At 39.9% G+C, this 18,560-nt stretch overlaps 2 protein-coding genes across 2 annotated transcripts in view; both read right to left on the bottom strand.

The window, feature by feature from the left end:
• LOC106951940 (dentin sialophosphoprotein-like) overlaps positions 1 to 5,359 on the bottom strand; it is a 14,301-nt gene extending 8,942 nt beyond the window's left edge. Inside the window, exons 1-9 of the mRNA XM_015039733.1 lie at positions 5,081 to 5,359; positions 3,703 to 3,831; positions 2,926 to 3,030; positions 2,741 to 2,842; positions 2,424 to 2,627; positions 2,246 to 2,314; positions 1,792 to 1,905; positions 1,583 to 1,708; positions 203 to 403 (exon numbers count right to left, since the gene is read on the bottom strand). Coding sequence (XP_014895219.1) covers positions 203 to 403; positions 1,583 to 1,708; positions 1,792 to 1,905; positions 2,246 to 2,314; positions 2,424 to 2,627; positions 2,741 to 2,842; positions 2,926 to 3,030; positions 3,703 to 3,831; positions 5,081 to 5,150 — 1,120 coding nt within the window. The 5' untranslated portion in view covers positions 5,151 to 5,359. The remainder of the gene's footprint in view (positions 1 to 202; positions 404 to 1,582; positions 1,709 to 1,791; positions 1,906 to 2,245; positions 2,315 to 2,423; positions 2,628 to 2,740; positions 2,843 to 2,925; positions 3,031 to 3,702; positions 3,832 to 5,080) is intronic.
• A 766-nt stretch (positions 5,360 to 6,125) lies between these two features.
• kdm1b (lysine demethylase 1B) lies at positions 6,126 to 18,102 on the bottom strand. Its single transcript, XM_015039731.1, has 21 exons — positions 17,952 to 18,102; positions 17,560 to 17,702; positions 16,810 to 16,931; positions 16,647 to 16,736; positions 16,244 to 16,355; positions 16,055 to 16,168; positions 15,936 to 15,974; positions 15,663 to 15,855; positions 15,411 to 15,595; positions 14,718 to 14,888; positions 14,566 to 14,640; positions 13,133 to 13,267; positions 12,869 to 13,040; positions 12,435 to 12,562; positions 12,217 to 12,348; positions 11,207 to 11,281; positions 11,011 to 11,127; positions 9,787 to 9,912; positions 8,395 to 8,517; positions 7,424 to 7,576; positions 6,126 to 6,846 (listed from the first exon to the last, which is right to left on the bottom strand). Exons 1-21 carry the CDS (start codon positions 17,965 to 17,967, stop codon positions 6,763 to 6,765), a joined length of 2,505 nt encoding a protein of 834 aa, XP_014895217.1. The 5' UTR covers positions 17,968 to 18,102; the 3' UTR covers positions 6,126 to 6,762.
• Positions 18,103 to 18,560: the final 458 nt, after the last annotated feature.

Raw genomic sequence — 18,560 nt, 5'->3', positions numbered from 1 at the left:
TTTCTTCTTTTGTTTTCTTCAGAAATGAAGAAAACAAAAGTGACGAAGAAACAAAAAGAAGTGAAGAAGAGAAGAGAAAAACAAAAGCGAAGAAAGCGAAAACGAATTTAACAACAAAGACAAAAGCGAAGAAGAAACAAGAAAGTGTAGAAAAGGAAAGTCAAAAAGAAAGAGGGCAAAGTAGTAGAAGAACTAATCCCACCTTTCTTCTTCCTGCCTGCTGGTTTCTTCTTCGCTGATCTGGCTGAAGGTCTGGATGTTTTCACCAGCGGCTCGTTATCGGAGTCGTCAGCCGACTTCCTGTCCTCTGAGGCGTCAGATTTGGGAGGAGAAGAATCCGTTTTGTCTTTTGCTGCTGGTTTCTTCTCTTGTAGCGACTCGTCATCTGAGGAATCATCTGAAGCTACGAGAAATGATTTGAAGATAGAAAACTCAGCACTAAACACAAACAGAACCCATAATGTCTTCATAGAAGAAAGGTGAAGCCAAGATTTTAAAGTTTTATGACAAAAACTAAATACAAAATCAAATTGAAGGAACTTTTAATGATTAAAAAGAATTATGTAAACACATTAGCACACTGTTAATTGCACTGTTCTTGTGTGAGGTATTCTCAGTGATAAAGTAAAGATGTAATAGTCCAAAGAAAAGGTCTTTATGAGATTTCTGATTAATCAGATATTTTATGTATATTTATTTTATTTCTAAGCTATGTATTTGAATGTACTTTAACATGAATTCAACATTTAATAACATTGTTTTGTTTTTTTGATAATATAACAATAAAAATTCAGTTGAAAGTATTGAATGGACGTGTAATACCTAGTTAGACCACAGGGTGGCAGTGCTTCTCGTAAGTCGGCTGTTTGGGAAACATGAAGAAGTAAACAAGACGTAAACAGTTCGTCATATTCTTCTTTGATTAAGGGTTGATAACGTCCGTCAAGCATATATGATTCCCATGAAGATTTAATCATGCAAAATTTCTTACAACACTAACTAGTCCTATGTAAACCACGTTTTGGGAGTGAACTGTTGTAACATGTTAGCTTTCCCGCTAGCTTAGCAGCTAGCATCTAGTCTAGTATTTTGGGTTGGTTCTGCCACATTTTAGGTTAATAGAGTCAGATCTAATGTAGTTAGATCTGCATGTTTATGTTTAAACGTTCCAGATTGTGTTTTAAAACTGCCCTAGTGTCCCTGAGGAAAAATGACAAAGCCTGTAATGTGTGATATGTTAGCTCTGCTAAATGGAAGATTTTCATAGAAAATGCATTCAGTGAGCAAAAATAGCTTACATGTATTAAAAGTTCTACATTTTTTGCAAAATAATACAGTTTATTCATGAAAGCTACTGTTGTATTCAAACATGTTTAAAATAAAAACATGAAATAAATTTACTGAGTGCAAGAAAATAATTGAACCAAACCAGATACATCAATATGAATGTCAATAAGTAAATAAAAAAAATTAAAATGTAAAAATAAACTAATAAAGGAGGATTATGCTGCAGAGAAAACGTTCCAGACAGCTGCTAACATGGGAAGCAGCAGCAATAGAAGAAGATAGAAAGTAATCCCACCTTTCTTCTTCCTGCCCGCTGGTTTCTTCTTCCTTCCTGGGGTTTTCTTCTTCTTCCCTGCTCTGGGTGAAGGTTTAGATGTTTTCACCTGAGGCTCGTAGTCAGAGTCATCATCTGCATTTGAATCTGAGGAAACAAAAGAAAAATAAATATTCACAGCAGCCTGAGGGAGCTGAGCTGCAGAAACATGAGGATGTGTGAAGGATCACCAGAGTTTCTGTCCTCTGACTCGTCGGACTTGGGAGGAGAAGTTTCCTTTTTGTCTTTTGCTGCTGGTTTCTTCTTCTTGGTCAGCGGCTCGTCATCGTCGGAGTCGTCTGAAGCTACGAGAAACAATTCAAACAGAACGTAGCTAAAGCACGGTGGTGGAGGAATGATGTCTTGCCACCGCTCCTGAACAGCTTGCAGTCACAAGCCATTATTTTTTAGATGACTGATCATTTTGATGATTTCCTCGTTTTTTTGTCTTAAAGAGTTTAATAAAAATGTTTTTCTCCAGAAAGTTGCTCTACAGTTTGCAGCAGTAGCTTTGTGCCTTTAAGCAAACATGGCAGATATCATCTGCTTCTTGCAAAATGAGTCAGAAAATAACTGTTTATTTTTCTAGTTTATTCTGGTGAACCACATTTCAAAAGCAACTTCTGACTTTATCAGTTTTATCACCTTTCTTCTTCCTGCCTGCTGGTTTCCTCTTCTCTTTTAGCAACTCGTTGTCCGAGGAGTCATCTGAAGCTAAAGAGAAAAATTTGTGAGGTTAGGTGGTGGAGGTATGATGCTTTGGCATTTTTTAGCTTATAAAAACATGACGGTGATCTGAAACAACGTAGAAAAGAAATCCCACCTTTCTTCTTCCTGACTGCTGGTTTCTTCTTCGCTGATCTGGCTGAAGGTCTGGATGTTTTCACCAGCGGCTCGTTATCGGAGTCGTCAGCCGACTTCCTGTCCTCTGAGGCGTCAGATTTGGGAGGAGAAGAATCCGTTTTGTCTTTTGCTGCTGGTTTCTTCTTCTCTTGTAGCGACTCGACATCCGAGGAATCATCTGAAGCTAAAGACAGAAAAATTAGCACTAAAGAACTCATCCATGAGGCACGGTGGTGGAGGAATGATCATGTGGACAACGATCCGAAATGAAGCAGCGCCGACAGAACGTAATCCCACCTTTCTTCTTCCTGCCTGCTGGTTTCCTCTTCGCTGATCTGGCTGAAGGTTTGGATGTTTTCACCTGAGGCTCGTTATCGGAGTCGTCAGCTGCGTTGGAATCTGAGGAGAAAAAAAAGTTAAATAAATATTCACACCGGCCTCCAGGAGCGGGGCTGCAGAAACGGGATGCGAGGCGAAGTCACCGGAGTGTCTGGCCTCTGAGGCGTCAGATTTGGCAGGAGAAGTTTCCTTTTTCTCTGTCGCTGCTGGTTTTTTTGGCGGCTCGTCGTCTGATGAATTATCCGAAGCTGGAAAGTAATCCAACGTTAAAAAAATCCGAACTGAAACCTGTTCTCGTTAAAGCAGGGGTGTCCAAACTTTTTATCACACGGGCCAAAATCCAAAATATAGATGTGAAAAATAAATACAGATATGGAAAGATTCAACAGTAAAAAATAATAATGGAAAAATTCAAATAAAATTAAGCAATTAAAGCTGATTCATTTTGTTGTTTTTTTGCAGAAAAGTACGTAATGTAATCGACTGTAGATCCAAAACTTAAAAGAAATTTCATCTAGTTTTCAAACTTTTGGACTTTATTGAACAAATTTATTCTGTTGTACGAAAATAATTTGAGTCACTTTCTTTCAAAATGCTTAAAGTTTAGTACATTATGTACAGCAATTTGTCAGTAAAAGTCTCCACATATTTGTGGTTCTACTCATAATAAAAATTGTTTATAAAAATACAAATACTCTATGTTGTGCTTTTCTATTGTGAGAAAATTAAGTTGGTAATAATTTTACCCTGAATAAAAATAAACAGTTTGAGTCTGTACCTGAGATGGACAGGACAAAGTTGTATCATTCTTTAATTGCATTTGGAGGACCCACAAAATCACTCGAGCAGCCACATGTGGCCCCCGGGCCGCCCTTTGGACACCCCTGCCTGCTTTAAATAAAGTGCTTTGTCGGCGTCACCTCCGCTCTTCTTTGAGTTGGCGTTGCCTTGGGCGTTGTCACATGACTTCTTGTCGTCGCTCTGCGGCCTCATGAGGAGCTTCGACAGCGGGACGAACTCCTCTTCATCAGAGCTGGAGCTTTCCTTCCCTGATTGGTTAACCAAAAAATAACAGGAAAATTACTGTTAATTCACATTACAATTATTAAAATAAAACTGTAGTATTCAAAAGTAAATCATAATAAGCAAGAGTACCATCAAATTAGCTTTTTTCAATGGTTTGTTTGAAAATGATGCACAGAAATAGATAAAAAAATTTTTTTAGCAATTTTTAAATTTATTGAGACATTTGTTGCTAGGCCTGTTGCATTAATCAATAAATCAGTTAATCACATGACAAATTAAAACAAGCTCAATAATAATGTCTTCCAGTGTTAAATTTTATTAGAATATAAAGTTTATAGATCTTTGACAATGTGTTCTTGCATAATTATGCCATTACCATTATATTATCGTTTATCATAATAACTTCTGGGAAGTATTGTCCAGAAAGATTTAAGGTGACAGAACTGTTGCAAATTAAATTCATAATAAAATTTGCTTTAATAAAGTCCATATTGATCCTAATTAAGCCTGTAATTATAATAAATATTTCTGGGCAATATCTTGTTCCAGAAGTTATTGCAGTCACGATAATATCGTTATATCATATTGGCATAAGAATAACCATAATTATTACAGTTATAAAAGTTATCAAATGAAGCCAGTGGATCTGCTTCAATAGTTGTATTGTGACTTTATAACACCTCACAGTGTCACTTATTTTTAAAAATCGGAAAGTCAAGCTTTTTAAAAATCATTGATCGGCCTGAAAATTGCAATCAGTGCAACTTTATTTAAGAGTTAATTATATAATTTGGCAATAATTTACTGATTCATCCCAGTTAATCATGTGGGCTAGTTTCTAGTCTATAGTTAGAAAAAACAAAGAATTTAACCAGGTTAAAGCAGAAATAGAGACTCTAAGACACAATGACCCACAGCATCACTGGGCCAAGTCCTCTTTAGAGAGAATAAAAGCTGTTATAAATCTAAATGTATACTGGGTTTGGATTGCAGCAAAATTTGCATTATATTTCCATAAAACAAGCCATTATTATTTTCAAATGCACGTCTGCAGAGAGTGTTTCAGCTCCAGTGTTGCTGTGATTTTACTAAAACAGCACATCAGTTCCTGGGAGGATGAGTGGATGCATCTCATGAATCCATGAGAAACCAAGGGATTCACTCGACCTGAAAATTATTTTCTGCACATCTGCAACCGCTTTGTTGGTGAGAGCAGCTAAGCGGAGTGATTTCCTCCCAGTTTGTGCTGTAGTAATGAGTAGAAGCGGCTACCTGCAGATCGGTGGGCCACCATGCTGCTAGCAGTGCTGGAGTCCATCCTCACGGTCTGTCTCACTTTCATCACGGAAGGTTTTACCGCTTTTATCAACCCCACCGCTCCCTGCGGTGCTCCACCGAACAGCACACACGGCTACGGGCTCATGAAACCCCGAGGAAAAGGTTAAAATCCGCCAGCTGCCGCAGTAAATACTACGTTAATCACTGCTTTGTTTTCTTCCGGTTAGCTCCAACAGAAAAAGGCGGGCGGCGGGTGTTGATGACGCGTCACTCGGTCTGTCGTCGTCGCTTAGCAACAAAATCTTAGTTAAAACTGTGAAATTCAACTCAATTCAAAAAAGTACTTATTAATCTTAAAGGGAAATTTAATGTTTCAACTCGTATTACCAAAATATCTTCAAAAAGTTGTTGTAGATGCTAATGGCTGTGACTAAGAAGCATCTCCTGTAGCAGTCAGTACACCACCATCGCTAAAGAAGCCTCTGACTGGATGGTTGTATCACAGTTTAATAACAAGGTTGCTCCAGGTTGTAATATTCTTTGCACCATAATCTTCAGAGGTTCCACAGCAGATCTCGGAACACAAAGAGATTATAAAGATGCACAATTAGGCATCTTTTATTTGTCAAAAATACATATTAGAGTATTTAGCTATAGTTGAAACATTAGAATGATTAAAATGTTTTTAAAAAACATATTTAGACTTGATATCAAAGTCTTGTTTTCAAATTAGCAGCATCAATAAAATATTTAAAATATATTTATAGTCACACTAATAGTTTTTCAGTATTTCAAGTATTTTTGAATTGCATTTTATTAAGAGGTTGTTTCCTTAAATGCCTAATGTCCTTAATTAGCATCAGACTGAAAATTTCACAGCTTCAGTGTTCAAATGTGCAATCTTTAATTACTATCAGATTGATGGCAAAACCCGATTTTTTTGTATTGATTAGCTAAGGTTTTAAAATCAGTGACTCAAGTATGTTTCCATCTTATAATTGAAAGGATGATTTAAATGTTACAGCAGGAGTTGGGCTGATCTTTGTGGCAGTTTGTAGCTCGGTTTATTACACAAACAAGACAAACAGGACATGAAGTCACATGAATCCTCGTTAGTCACAGTTAATGGAGAGAAAGTGAGGAACTTCTCCAAATCTCAGGAACGTCACTTTTCAGGAAGAATTTCCGTCGTTTTTATGCCCATATATTGAAAACCATCCGATGTTTTAGGGTCAGCACTTCCTGATAAGATCCCTGAGAAAGAAACAGAAGAGTCTGTTGTATTCTGAATGCTGAGGTCCACTTGGTAAGAAACTTACCGTTTTAAATCAAAAGTGCTGCGGAAGAATCACTCTGACTAAATCAACAACTCATCATTGAACATCGACTAGAAAAACTACAGATCAGAAATTTCTACAACTGGGAAAACTTTGAATAATCTGTTCAGTGATGATGGGACGCCTGAGAGTTCACCCACATTTCAGTATCATTGTTCATTGTGTTTCTGATGAATCTATACAGAGTTTGCATCAAATGACATAAATAAACAGCATTTCTCTGGTGGAAATGAGCTGCAGATCCGGACCAGAACCGGAACCGGCAGCAGAGACGGCTGTCACAGTGAGTACGGGGTTCGAGTTGGTGCTGGTGATTCAGAGAGCGGCGGGGCGGTCCAGTCACACGGCGGCCATCTTGCTGGCCTCTCTGACGCCGCTGAGGTAGGCTCCGGTCACCGTCTGAGGGAAGTGTCGGTTTGTGGCCTGAAGAGAAGAAGAAATGTGACAAACGGGTTTTAACTTTTAAAATGTTAAATTCCTGCACTTCTGGGATTAATCTTTAAATGTGCCTTTCCTATAACAATTATGCAGGTTGTCTTTGGATTGTAGCTTTTTCGGTGACTGTAGTATAAAGATGCATGACTGGGCATTTTAAGAGGTCAAAAAGACCTCTTAAATTTAAGCTAAAACTGGGCAAAGGGGCGACGCATGGTGTAACTGTAAACTGATTTTAGGCTGGAAGCTGTTGGGATTGTGCAGCAATGGGATTTAATGTATTTAGGATTAAAAAGTTTGTTTCATTCCTTAAGTGCCTGGTGTTGCTAATTAGCAACATAAGAATTTAGGTTTCTTATTGCATTTAACTCTGAGCTTCACATCATTTATACATAAAAATGATTAAAATCAATAATTATAATGGATAAAGTAACCCTCCCGACCCCACTAAGGGACAAGGGTGTAAAGAAGATGGATGGATGGATGGATGGATGGATGGATGGATGGATGGATGAAGTTCTGCTAACGAGAGTAAAAACAAACATTTTGAGGGAAGCAGCGTTACCTCGCCTGCAAAGAAAACTTTTCCCTGCACGTCTTCTGCCAGGATGTCGTAGGCCTCTCCGCTGCCCCCTGTCTTCACGAAGCTGTATGACATCTGGGCCCACACATCTTTGCTCCAACGTGTCACAAAATAATTTAGCGGATCAGGAACTTCCTGTCAAAAAATGGTAACAAGTGACATCCAGGTGCAGTAAAGCAGGTAAAGTCCGTCTGATTTCCATAAAAGAAGCATTTTAGTCGCTGCGTTGAAACAAACGTGTGTTTAAACACAAAGACGGTAAGAAAACAGCAATGACTTCAGAGAAAGAGCTGTTGCTGCCCATCAACCTGGCGGAGGTTAAAGGTCATCTCCAAGCCATCTGAAGTTCATCATTCTCCAGAGAGCAAGATTATTCCCAAGACAAAAACTAATAAAATAGTAATCAAAAATGTACAGATTAATATAAAAATGATTGTTTCCAAGAGGAGAAGCTCTTGGAAACAAGAAGGAGTTCAGCAGATTCAGCCTAAGGTCAGAGGTCAGAACATGAAACTCAGAAATGACCAGAAACAGAGCTCCATCTCAAACTCTGCAGGCCTCAGTTAGGAGGCTACAGGTCAAAGGTCGTGACCCTGAACCAGCATGGCTGCTAGAAAGGATTGAATCAGAAAGCCTTTTCTCTCTAGAAACAAGATGGCCACCAAACTGAGCTTAGCAGAGCTGAACCTGGATGAAGGACAGGAATACTGGGACAATGTCCTCTGGACCAGCTGTGCAGCACGGTGGTGGAGGGATGGTGATCTGGGCTTATTCTACACCTTGCAGCCACTGAGTGGACACTGATCTCCTCTGCAGAACAAATTGTCCCAGAGACATCTGCCTTGGTGCAAACTGGGTCATCACAGGACAATGACCCAGAACAACACAACTAATCTGTTGTGATGGTCTAGTCAAAGTCCAGACATCCTGCTGTGCTCGCCGAAGGTTGATACCTGGTCTGTGAAAAGCTCTCGCAGGACCTTCAGGCACTCGTCGACCACCTCCGAGTCCTCCAGGTCCCCGACGGCAGAAACCGCGTCACCAGACATGATGGACATCAGCACAGCCTGTTTCCCCTGGTCGTCACCAAAAACACAAAAACAGTTTTGACAGATTAAATATCTGCAGAGTCTCAAGCTCTCATATTCTCATTGCAGCTCAGGAAGTGTTGACATACCACCCGAAATGCAGAAAGCAAACATTTTTCTATGCTTCAAAATTCAGATGAATTATGCTTTCGTTTTTCTTCAGTCTTGATGTTTTGTCATTTCTGCCACTAGGGGCAGTATTCTGAGTTGCTGGTTTTGATCGTTTCTTTTTCATTGATGTTAAACGGAAACCGTCTGTGATTGACTTCAAATTATGAACACAATTGTTTGCACCAGGTTTATAATGGTTTTTAGTTTTTTATTATAGTTTAGTTTAATTTAGTTTGTGACTTTTTGTTTGTCTATTTCAGTTAGTTTTTAGAGTGTGTTTGCTAAGTTTTATTAGTTGTTAGTTAAATATTACTTTGTTTTTATGAGCTACAGCATTAATTACAGTCTTTTCATATTTTGGTTAATTTTTAGGTGCAGAATTCAAAAAGGTCAAAGTATTGTGATTATGTTTACATTGACTGGGTAATAAATACTCAACAGAAGACACGATTTTCAAAAAAAAAAATTAACTATTGTAGAATAACCCACTGACTTTGGGGTTTTATCCAACTTTTGCTGTTCCCATTTTGCAGACCAGCGTTAGGAGGATTATGGAGTGCTGTAATTTGTCAACAGCTGAGTAAATGGCTTGGGTGTGAAAAAATAAATCACATCAGTTTGAAAAGCTAATAAATTGATACATAAACATGAAAATGAAGGATATTACATCTATAACTCCTGTATGTTTTAGTTTTATAAAAGCACAATGTAGAACTTATAGTTTTTGCCCGTTAATTACAGTTTTTATTTATTTCAATTAACGAAAATTTTTTCCCAATTTCAATGTTTGTTATTTTGTTAGTTTTAGTTAACTATAATAACCTTGGTTTGATACATTTTTCACACATACTTTGTTTGTGAAAGACGCAACAAACGTTGCAAGTTTTTTAGTCATCCTGGGTTTCCATACAGGAGAGCAAGAGTTTATCAGAGTTGATGCCAGAATATATTTGAGATTTAAATGCACAAACTGCAAATTATTGTATATATATATTATTATATATATATATATATATGAGCAGAACCTGAGAGAAACTGAGGATTTTAGGAATAATTTCTTGCTAAAACCAGAAATCATCTGAAGTCGATTCAGTAAAGTCGTTCAATAAAACCCAGTTAATAGCGTAAAGTGAGTAAAGTGCCAACCTGTGGGTCGAGGTCGTAGAAGACGCTGAACATGCCTCTCTTCTCTGGACACGGCGGGATGTGACCAAAATAATCCGCTCCTTGGATCTTTGAGTCCCAGAACCGGTTCGGAAACTGAAGAGCAATCTGCAGGATAATTTACTGAGATTAGAAACTGTAAAACCTGCCAGATGTTTGGTCTCAAACTCAGCGGGTCACAAGTAAAACGCTCAAAACGAAGACGGACAGTTCAGAGAAACTGAATGTTCTGGTTTCCTACAATTGTAGGTCCAGATAAACTTTCAGGAACATTCAGAAAAATGTCAGAAATTCCCACATAAACAATGTAATTTGAATAAAACCAGTGTGGGGAAACCAAACCCGTTTGGTCCAGCAGAACCAACGTTTACATATTAACAGCTCACAGGAAGTTGGACTTTATCTTTCACTGGATTAACTTTCGGTTTCATGATTTTCCTCACCAAATATTTGTCTTGGTCCAGTTCTGACCCAATTAAATATAAATGAAACTTGTTGATTCAAACAAAACAAACTCAGATTTACTGTCTTTATATTTGAAATCTGAACCAAAGTTCTGATCTGATCCTCATCACTTTTTGAGGCTTAAAATCTTGCGGTGGTTAAGAGAGAGCAGAAAAGTGGGGAATCACCATAGCAACAAGAGACTTGTTTTTGCTTTTTGTTACACTTAAATGCAGTAAAAATACAAAAAGCAGTTTTTAAATGATTTTATTTATGAAGAGAATGGGAAAAAAATGAATCCAAACCAACCAGGTGCTCCGTCAGAAACCTCCAGCTGTGCTAGCTGGAGAAGCAGAGTAGCTAAATAAATTTAGCTGCCAGCCAATCAGACAGATGAGCATTTCAGATGATATTTCAATTAGCTATTTTAACTTATACCTTAAATGTAATGATTGAGAAACATTTTAAGAAAAAATAAATAAATAAAAATAAAAATAGTTGATTCAATTTATTTTATTTTTGCATTTTCCCCTTCAACGTTTTTAGCACACCCTGGTGGCTACACACTGTAAAACTCTGGATTACTATATCTAACGGTTATATTTGGGATTGACTTTAATCAACAAATTAAATCATCATTTAAAAATAACTTTATATTTCCACAGGTTGTTTTTATTTAAAACATTTGACAAAAAAAGAGTAGCAAAAGAAGAAATCTGCTGCACGTCGCCGGACTGGAACAGAAATCTTTCCACTGATTACCTTTTCTATGATTCCTGCTCCCAGACTGTGGATTGCCTTCAGCTTCCGTTCAGGAAGTGGCGGGTTGAAGCGGATGGCGTTCTTCTGAAGCAGAGTCAGCGGGACCGTAACGAGCACCTGGAGGACCACAGTCAACATTAAAACACACCTGACGTGTTGCCATGGAGACGATCCAGTTTCACAGCAGGTGTGCTACCTTCTGGGCCGTCCACTGGGATCCGTTAGAGGAGGTCACTTTAACGGCGTCAGCTGAGTAGTCTATGGCCTGAACCTGGAAAAACAACAAGACTTCAGCAGGAAGTGGAAAAAACTTGGACCTTTAATCATTTCAACACTAATAGGGCAGCATGTTGCTGTAACTGTGTGTGAATACAAGAATAAAAATTCAGGTTGGATGTTTTTAATTTTTCCCATCAGTCACTGGAATTTCAGGATGCATTTTTCAAGATGGCCGCCTCTTTCCAGCCCTTTAGTTCAACTATTACCATAAAATGTTCCCCATTTTCATGACTTTATGAACTTCATGTCACATCATTTGTTTTAGACTTTGGTCATTCTATTCATACAACTTAAAATAACAATATGTAGCAAAATCAGAAACTGAGGACTTTGTTGTTAGCGAGTCTCACACCAGTCGCCAACTGGAAGGAGAAAAGGATGTGATGCAGACTAAGGGACAGATGTCTTAATGGTTAGCGTTAGCTTCAACTAATGTTTCATTTGCTTAGCAGCTTAGCGTTATTGTCTGCTCATATTTTTTATGTGTATAGCAGTAGCTTCCACTACTATGTCTATAAGTCTAGCATTAGTTTCCACTAGCTGTTTTATTTGCTTAGCAGCTTAGTGTTAGCTTCTGCTAATTCATTTCTGTTTAGCTTTAGCTTCTGTAATTTTTAAAGTGTTTAGCAGCTTAGTGTTAGGTTCTACTCGTTATGTTTACCAGATTAGCTTCTGCTAATTTTTCATCTGTTTGTGTTTAGCAATTTTGTGTTAGCTTCAGCTAGTTTTTACTGTGTTTAGTGGCTTAGCATTAAAAACTGCTAAGTGTTTTGTTTAGTGGTTTAGTATTAACTACTACTAATTTTTCAGCTTTCACAAAGTTTTTAAATACTTAGCGGTTTAGTGCTAGTTTTTGCTAATTTGTTAACAGTTAGTAGAGCTAAGATTCTTGTTTAGTGAATTAGTGGTTAGTGCTTCGAGACGTACCGGACAGTTGGTGCGGATGTCGAGGCCTTCAGCCAGTTTGTGGAGTAAAACTGAGTAACCCTTCGTTAGTAGAGTGTGATCTCCTGAGAACTGGGCGAAGAACTCGTTGTGGTCCCAGAATCGGGCCGATACCTACAAAGAAACAAGAAGAAGACACTAGGATAGGAATGTCCCGATATCATTGTCTCTTTTGCTCTATGTGCAGTGCAGAAACTCACCTGGTCTAATGTGCTTCCGCAGGCGAACTCCAGGTTGCTGAGGTGAAACTGAAGAACTTTCTCCTCCAAATCGCTGAACTGCATCCCAGACTCCTGCAGGAAGTTCTTCTTTATCTCCTGAACCTTTTCTGTGGAGACAATAAAACAATCAGACACATGCCTTCTCCTCTGAACTATGTTCTAGATATTAACAACAAAACCTGCGCCACAAAGATAAATCTGGAAAAATAAAGATTCAAAGACAAAACACCTGAAGAAACAGAATTATGACGCAAGTCTCACACAAATGATGTAAAAAACTCAACATGGCCGCTGAGACTGCAGATACAATTTAGTTCCAAATATGGAATTGGAAAAAATCTGATATTTTTGGATGAAAAATTCAGATTTTGGTCGCTGTGTGGATGTATCCACTAATGAGAAGTGCACAGCACCTCCTAGTGGTGAGTCCTGGCTCTGCGACTTGTCGTTCCTCCAGTCTGAAACCACGTCCAGGATGGCGTTGAAGTGGAAGTCCATGCGCTTGTCGATGGCCGGGTCGGTGGCTCGCCCGCCCTCCTGGAAGAGGTCGCAGCGCTCGCCCAGCTTGTGCATCCTGATGCCCATCTGCAGCAGAGTCACCATCATCATCATCATCAGCGCCCCCCAGAGGCGGCAGCGGCTACAGCAGCTGAATGTGCCGGCGGTTTGAGCAGAACCTGTTCACACATCAGAGCGATGGGGTTGTTCACGCAGCCGTTGACGATTTGGGCGCCTCGGCCTACGGTGACGCCCAGAGAGCCATCGTCCCAAACCCGACCGCCGATTCTGTCCCGGGCCTCGAGCAGAACCACCTGGATACCAGAACATTCGGGAAGTTATCGATTAATCTATCGATTATTTTATACATAACTGATCATTCAGGGGAAAACAATAAGGCTGAAAAACCTGTCACAATATAAGCATTTCATATCAGTCGACAGCAATAATTTCTGGGGTTTTTGTTAAATGTATTTGATTTGTTTTATGTGTAAATCTGACATGCAGCCAATCTTTTCCTGTTTCATCCACAGTTTTCTCTCCAGGTGGGGAGACTTGAAACTGCTGCTGCACCAGTTACTCCACTGGTTGTTGCTAAGCAACCGAAGTTGGAGGGGGTGCAGTGGGGACTTGAAACTGCTTGTTACCAGCAGGTTGTTGCTAGGTAACCAAAAAGTGAGTGAGTTGATGGCAACAACTTTGCTCAGCTGGCCAATAGAGGATGAGCCGCTAAATTCAAATTCAAAAATACTTTATTGATCCTGAAGGGAAATGAAATGTTGTTGTAACTCATATTGAATCAAATTCTTAGAGTTATTGTAAATAGTGATTGCAAAGCTTTTCCTCTGCCTACATTTCCCAGAATGCCATGCGGTTCTGGATTGGAGTTCAGTGATCATTCTATATAATGAATATTCTATCAGCCGTATTATTTATTGATACTGATTAATTTCCTTATTGATTTATTGTCCAGCCCTAGCTGCAACTAATAACTAATGTTAGTTATTGATTAATTTATTATTCCGACGATTAATCAATTCATCATATAAAATATAGCACTTTATGCAAATTTTCCACTCAAGCCTTTTTTTTTAATACAATATCAGAAATAAGAAAATAAACAGGTCATTGCCTAAAATCCAATAACATTCCATCAGTGAATGTTTGATCATTTGTAGCAAAGGATTCATCCGCACTAAAAAATCCTTCTAACCTTTTTACATGTGAAAAGCTCAGCTTTGAACATCAAATATGATGATAATATTTTTGATTAACCGATCAGTTATTTTATAGCAACATGATTAATGGAAAATTTATATTTTTTAGCAAAATTTGAACGGGATGAAACTACAACTACGCCACCAGAGTTTTGGGTTGTGCTTATTTACAGCGGTTTTTATTTATTCAATGTTAAATACAAAATTAATACACTTTTTGTACAGTTTTGGCTTAATTTCCGCTCTGAATGCGTTCCTCTTTCAGCAAAAATACTTTTTTTGAGTCTATAATCCAGTTAATGACAATTATTTTGATTAATCACGATTAATTGTTTCAGTCTAGAGCACAATGCTGGGATCAGACAGAAAAAGCTCAGAGGTTTCCGGATCTCTACCTGTGTGCCAAAGTTCTGCAGCTGCCGGGCCGCAGCCAGTCCTGCGGCGCCGGCACCGATGACGATCACCTTCTTCTGCGAGGAGAAAACACATCATGAGCCCAGATTGGATGATGGATGGATGATCAGCAGGAAGACGCAGAGATTCTCACAGAGTGGTATCTTTCAGGCAGCAGAGGCTGTTTCACTGCCAGAACGCCGGTGTTGATCAGGCCCTTCCTGGTCATGAAGTGGAGAACCCGGTCCAGCTCCTGAACGCAGCACACGCGCACCAAACCACGAACGATGATGTGCTGAGCACACTTCTCAGCCGTTAGCACTTCCTTCAGAAAAAACAGAGAGAAATACATTTTATCATTTCCTGCCTCTAATTCTGATTTTTAGAAATATGTGATCATATATGGCACAGAGTGCCATTTTATAACACAATCAAGTAACTATGTTACCTTGTGATGTCATAAAAGTATCAAATATGACTAACAGAATTTTAATTAACCCTTTAACAACATTTTTACCAGCGCTGCTCTGACCAGCAGCTCCTATAAGGAGCTCAGCAGTTCCACCAGCCGTTTGCTAACTGCTGCTGGCTAGTCTGAAGGAGCTGAGTGGGGGAGGAGCTGCGCCATGAAGGCAGAGCTAGGTCCACCCAGGCGTTTTGCATAGCTGAATGGTTGCCATGGAGATTAAAGGATTTCTCAAACATGCATGAAAGAATCAATGAAACATTGCAGGAATGTTTTTGATGAGGGAATAACATTATAACATGATGGGACGATCAAAAAGGTTGATTTTATGTGATAATGCCCCTTTAGGTGCACAGCCTCACTCTGCAGCCTGGTGCTCACCTTGCAGTTCTTGTGCCAGGAGGCCAGGATGAGGTTCCTCAGGGCCAGGTACATGGTGGGGTCCCGGGAAAACTCTGGAAACTCGTAGAGCTCGTCCAGCTCCATCATGTCGGGCCGCACACACAGAGCCTTGCCGCACTCGTTGGGCTGGTAGAAGGGCTGGAAGTACGGACAGAGGCCTGGAACTGACGGAGAGGAGAAGTGATGATGCTTTGCTCCGATCCAGAACGTCGGCCCATCTCCTGAACTTACTCTGCGGCTGCACGGCTCTGCACGGCTCCGCCCGCAGCTCGGTCATGGAGACATTGCAGGGAGAGCCGGACGGACTCATCCCCACGCAGTCAGGATAATACGCCGAGAGGAACGCGCCGGCCGGGCTTTCCTTCAGCAGCGGAGGCAGGATCAGCATGGAGTGCCACCAGCTCTCGCTCACCTCTGCAACCCTCTGGAGACAAAAACCACCCGGAAACACTCATTTGTCATTGTGCTTTGGTATTTTGGTTTTAAAACATTTCTGCATCTTACCAAGTCCTCTGGTTGGGAACACTGGTCAGGTCCTTCAATCTGCGAGCAGAAACAACGTTTCCATGGTGACCAAACGGCAAAAACTGGGGTGGACTCTGATTTTTGCAGCTCCTCTTTACCTTGACGTTGTTGACCTTCATCCCGCAGCGGTATGCTGCTGCCAGGGAGGCGGTGAGCTGGATCTCCTTGGTCAGCTGGCGCCACTTCCTGCAGTCCGGTTTGGTGCACTGAACCTGAAGGGAACGAAACGTTACTGATGAGACAAAAAAAAAAAAACGTTGTGAAGGAGGAAACGTTCAGCCGCTCACCCAGAACGGCAGCTGCTGGTCGGCCATGAAGGCCTTAAGGCTCGGCTCGCTTTTCCCGTTACTAGTCCACACCTTCCTCCAGGAAGCAAACGTCTCGTAGCCGTCCTTGTGACTGCACAGAAAGACTTATACCAGGGTTGTCCAAACTGTGGCTCTGGGGCCATTTGTGGCCCTTGAAATGTTTTGTTCGGCCCCTCAACAGAAGTCAATAATGGTAAAAATTTGTTGGCCAAATTGAAATTTAAATTCAAAAACAGAAAATTTGTATTTTTTAAAAATGTTTTGGATGTTTAATGACACATTGAAAAAACACAAAATTTTACCAAGTATTTATAGTTTTTTGTGCAGTCCTGAATTTGCTGCATCATAATATCCTTCCAGTGAGTGCTGCAGGTAGATGTACCTTCTATAGTAGTGATCAAAGCACTCGTTGCAAAAATGTTCACCACATGACAGGTGGTACCAGCGAGAAGTGTATCCATTTTTTGCACACCTAAAAGGAAAGAAAAGCCTCTGTTAGAGACAATCCGAGTGACTGACCTCTCACCTTATTTCAGCTCCACTACCTGTCTGATGCACTCGCAAAACAAACTGGGTAGATGGCCGAACATCCTGCCTTCTCACACTTCCTGTACTTCTTCTCAGCCTGCTCATCTTCCTCCTCTGTTTCCGTGGCTTTCCTTTTACTCTGGCATCCAGAGGAGAGAATAAAAGATCAGTAAATGTAAATGGCATTTAAAGCCACCATCTTTACAAAAAGATGTTTTTTTGCTAAACCTGTCACCATGGTGTGACAGTGTAATATCAATAATCTCCTCCACCTCCTCCCTGAGCTGCTATTGCCATTTGAAGAAATGCACAGAGTCAAGAGGAGGATCTCAGCGCTGCCAATCAACCTCGTGAATTAGATGCTAAATGTTCTAATGGCGGAGAAACAACTTATTATTACAGAAAAAACTGTTTATCCTCCCTCATGGGTAGAAATGCTAACTAGCTTTAGCATTCACTATGAGCCTTGTTGATGGGGAGAAGCTGCATCACAGCAGAGGCTTGAATGGATGGATGGACTACTTTTGTTTTATTTTGTTTTTCTTTTTAATAAATGGGCCTAACTTGAGTTTTGTCACCTGTGGTTGAAGTAAATTGGTAAATTTGGAAAAATATTTAAGAACGTTTAACAAATATGTAATTATGAAAACAAATATCTATTCTTTCAATAGGAGTATCTAAGCATGTAGTTTTCGAAATGAGACGGAAGTTTAGCATCGAAGCAGACATGTTTACGGCATAAACACAGCCCTCCTGCTGCAGCTCACCTGTCCAGGTGGGGGGTTGTTGCTGCGCTTCACCCGGGTTGTGCTTTGCCTCCCGGAGGAGCGCAGGGTCTGTCCGTCCCCCGAAGACTCACCGGAGCTCCGTTTCCTGGCTCTGCGAGCACCGGAGCCATTCCCCGAGTAATCTGCAGACAACAACATCAAAATGTGTCGGAGAGGAACAATGGAGCAAAGCAGCAGACAGGCCTTTACTGCGACAGATTAGCGTGTTTTAATTACAGATGCGGTTATAAACTGTTTAAAGTCGATCACCAGCTGATTGAGGTCATTAACAGCGAGCAGGCGCTGAGTTTTGGACATTTTAAGCTCTTTAAATTAACCAAACAGCAGCTTTTCACTTTAGCACGTTAGCAGTTAGCAGCTGTAACACCAACCTGCGTCAGACAGCATGGCGTCCCGCTGAACTCCTGTTAAATCGGGGCTCAACCTGCCTGTTTGTTTATAAAAAGGTTCAATAAATAAGTTAAATTATCTTTTGTTGTTGTGAAGTAAGAAAAGCGCAGCTGACATCAGAAAACAGCTTCCTGTTTAGCCCAGGAAATGGGCGGTTTGGTTCGGCTTGCTTTTGGTGTTACATTTAAAGTACCTCGTAAATCAGATATTAAATTTGAAAACAACGAAAAGCCAAACCGATTACCTGTACAATCCATTCACAATTTATTTCTAGAACATTTTCATAAGTTCTGATATTTAAGATATTTGATGTAAGAGAATATGATTCTATAGGCCTTTGTAAAATTAAATTAAAGCGATATTAAACTTTAGGTGAGCAAACAATGACTTATTAGTGCTATTTCTTAGACTCCGAAACTTTACAGAACACCGATATCCAGATAGCGGATAAAATTCTGGCTCTCCAGTTTTGATTTCGTCTTTCTTATGTTTTATTATGATGATTTTACCTGAGTTTAATCCAAGAATTTCGACCTTTCAAGCTAAATTGAACGCACCATCCCTCAGGCAGCTTTCCGTCGCTTTTTAAC

This window comes from Poecilia latipinna, unplaced genomic scaffold (assembly GCF_001443285.1).
Source record: "Poecilia latipinna isolate Pla-1442-1.1 unplaced genomic scaffold, P_latipinna-1.0 Scaffold480, whole genome shotgun sequence".
Lineage (NCBI taxonomy): Eukaryota > Metazoa > Chordata > Actinopteri > Cyprinodontiformes > Poeciliidae > Poecilia > Poecilia latipinna.
Note: the sequence above shows the minus strand (reverse complement) of the source record. Positions and strands in the feature narration are given on the sequence as shown.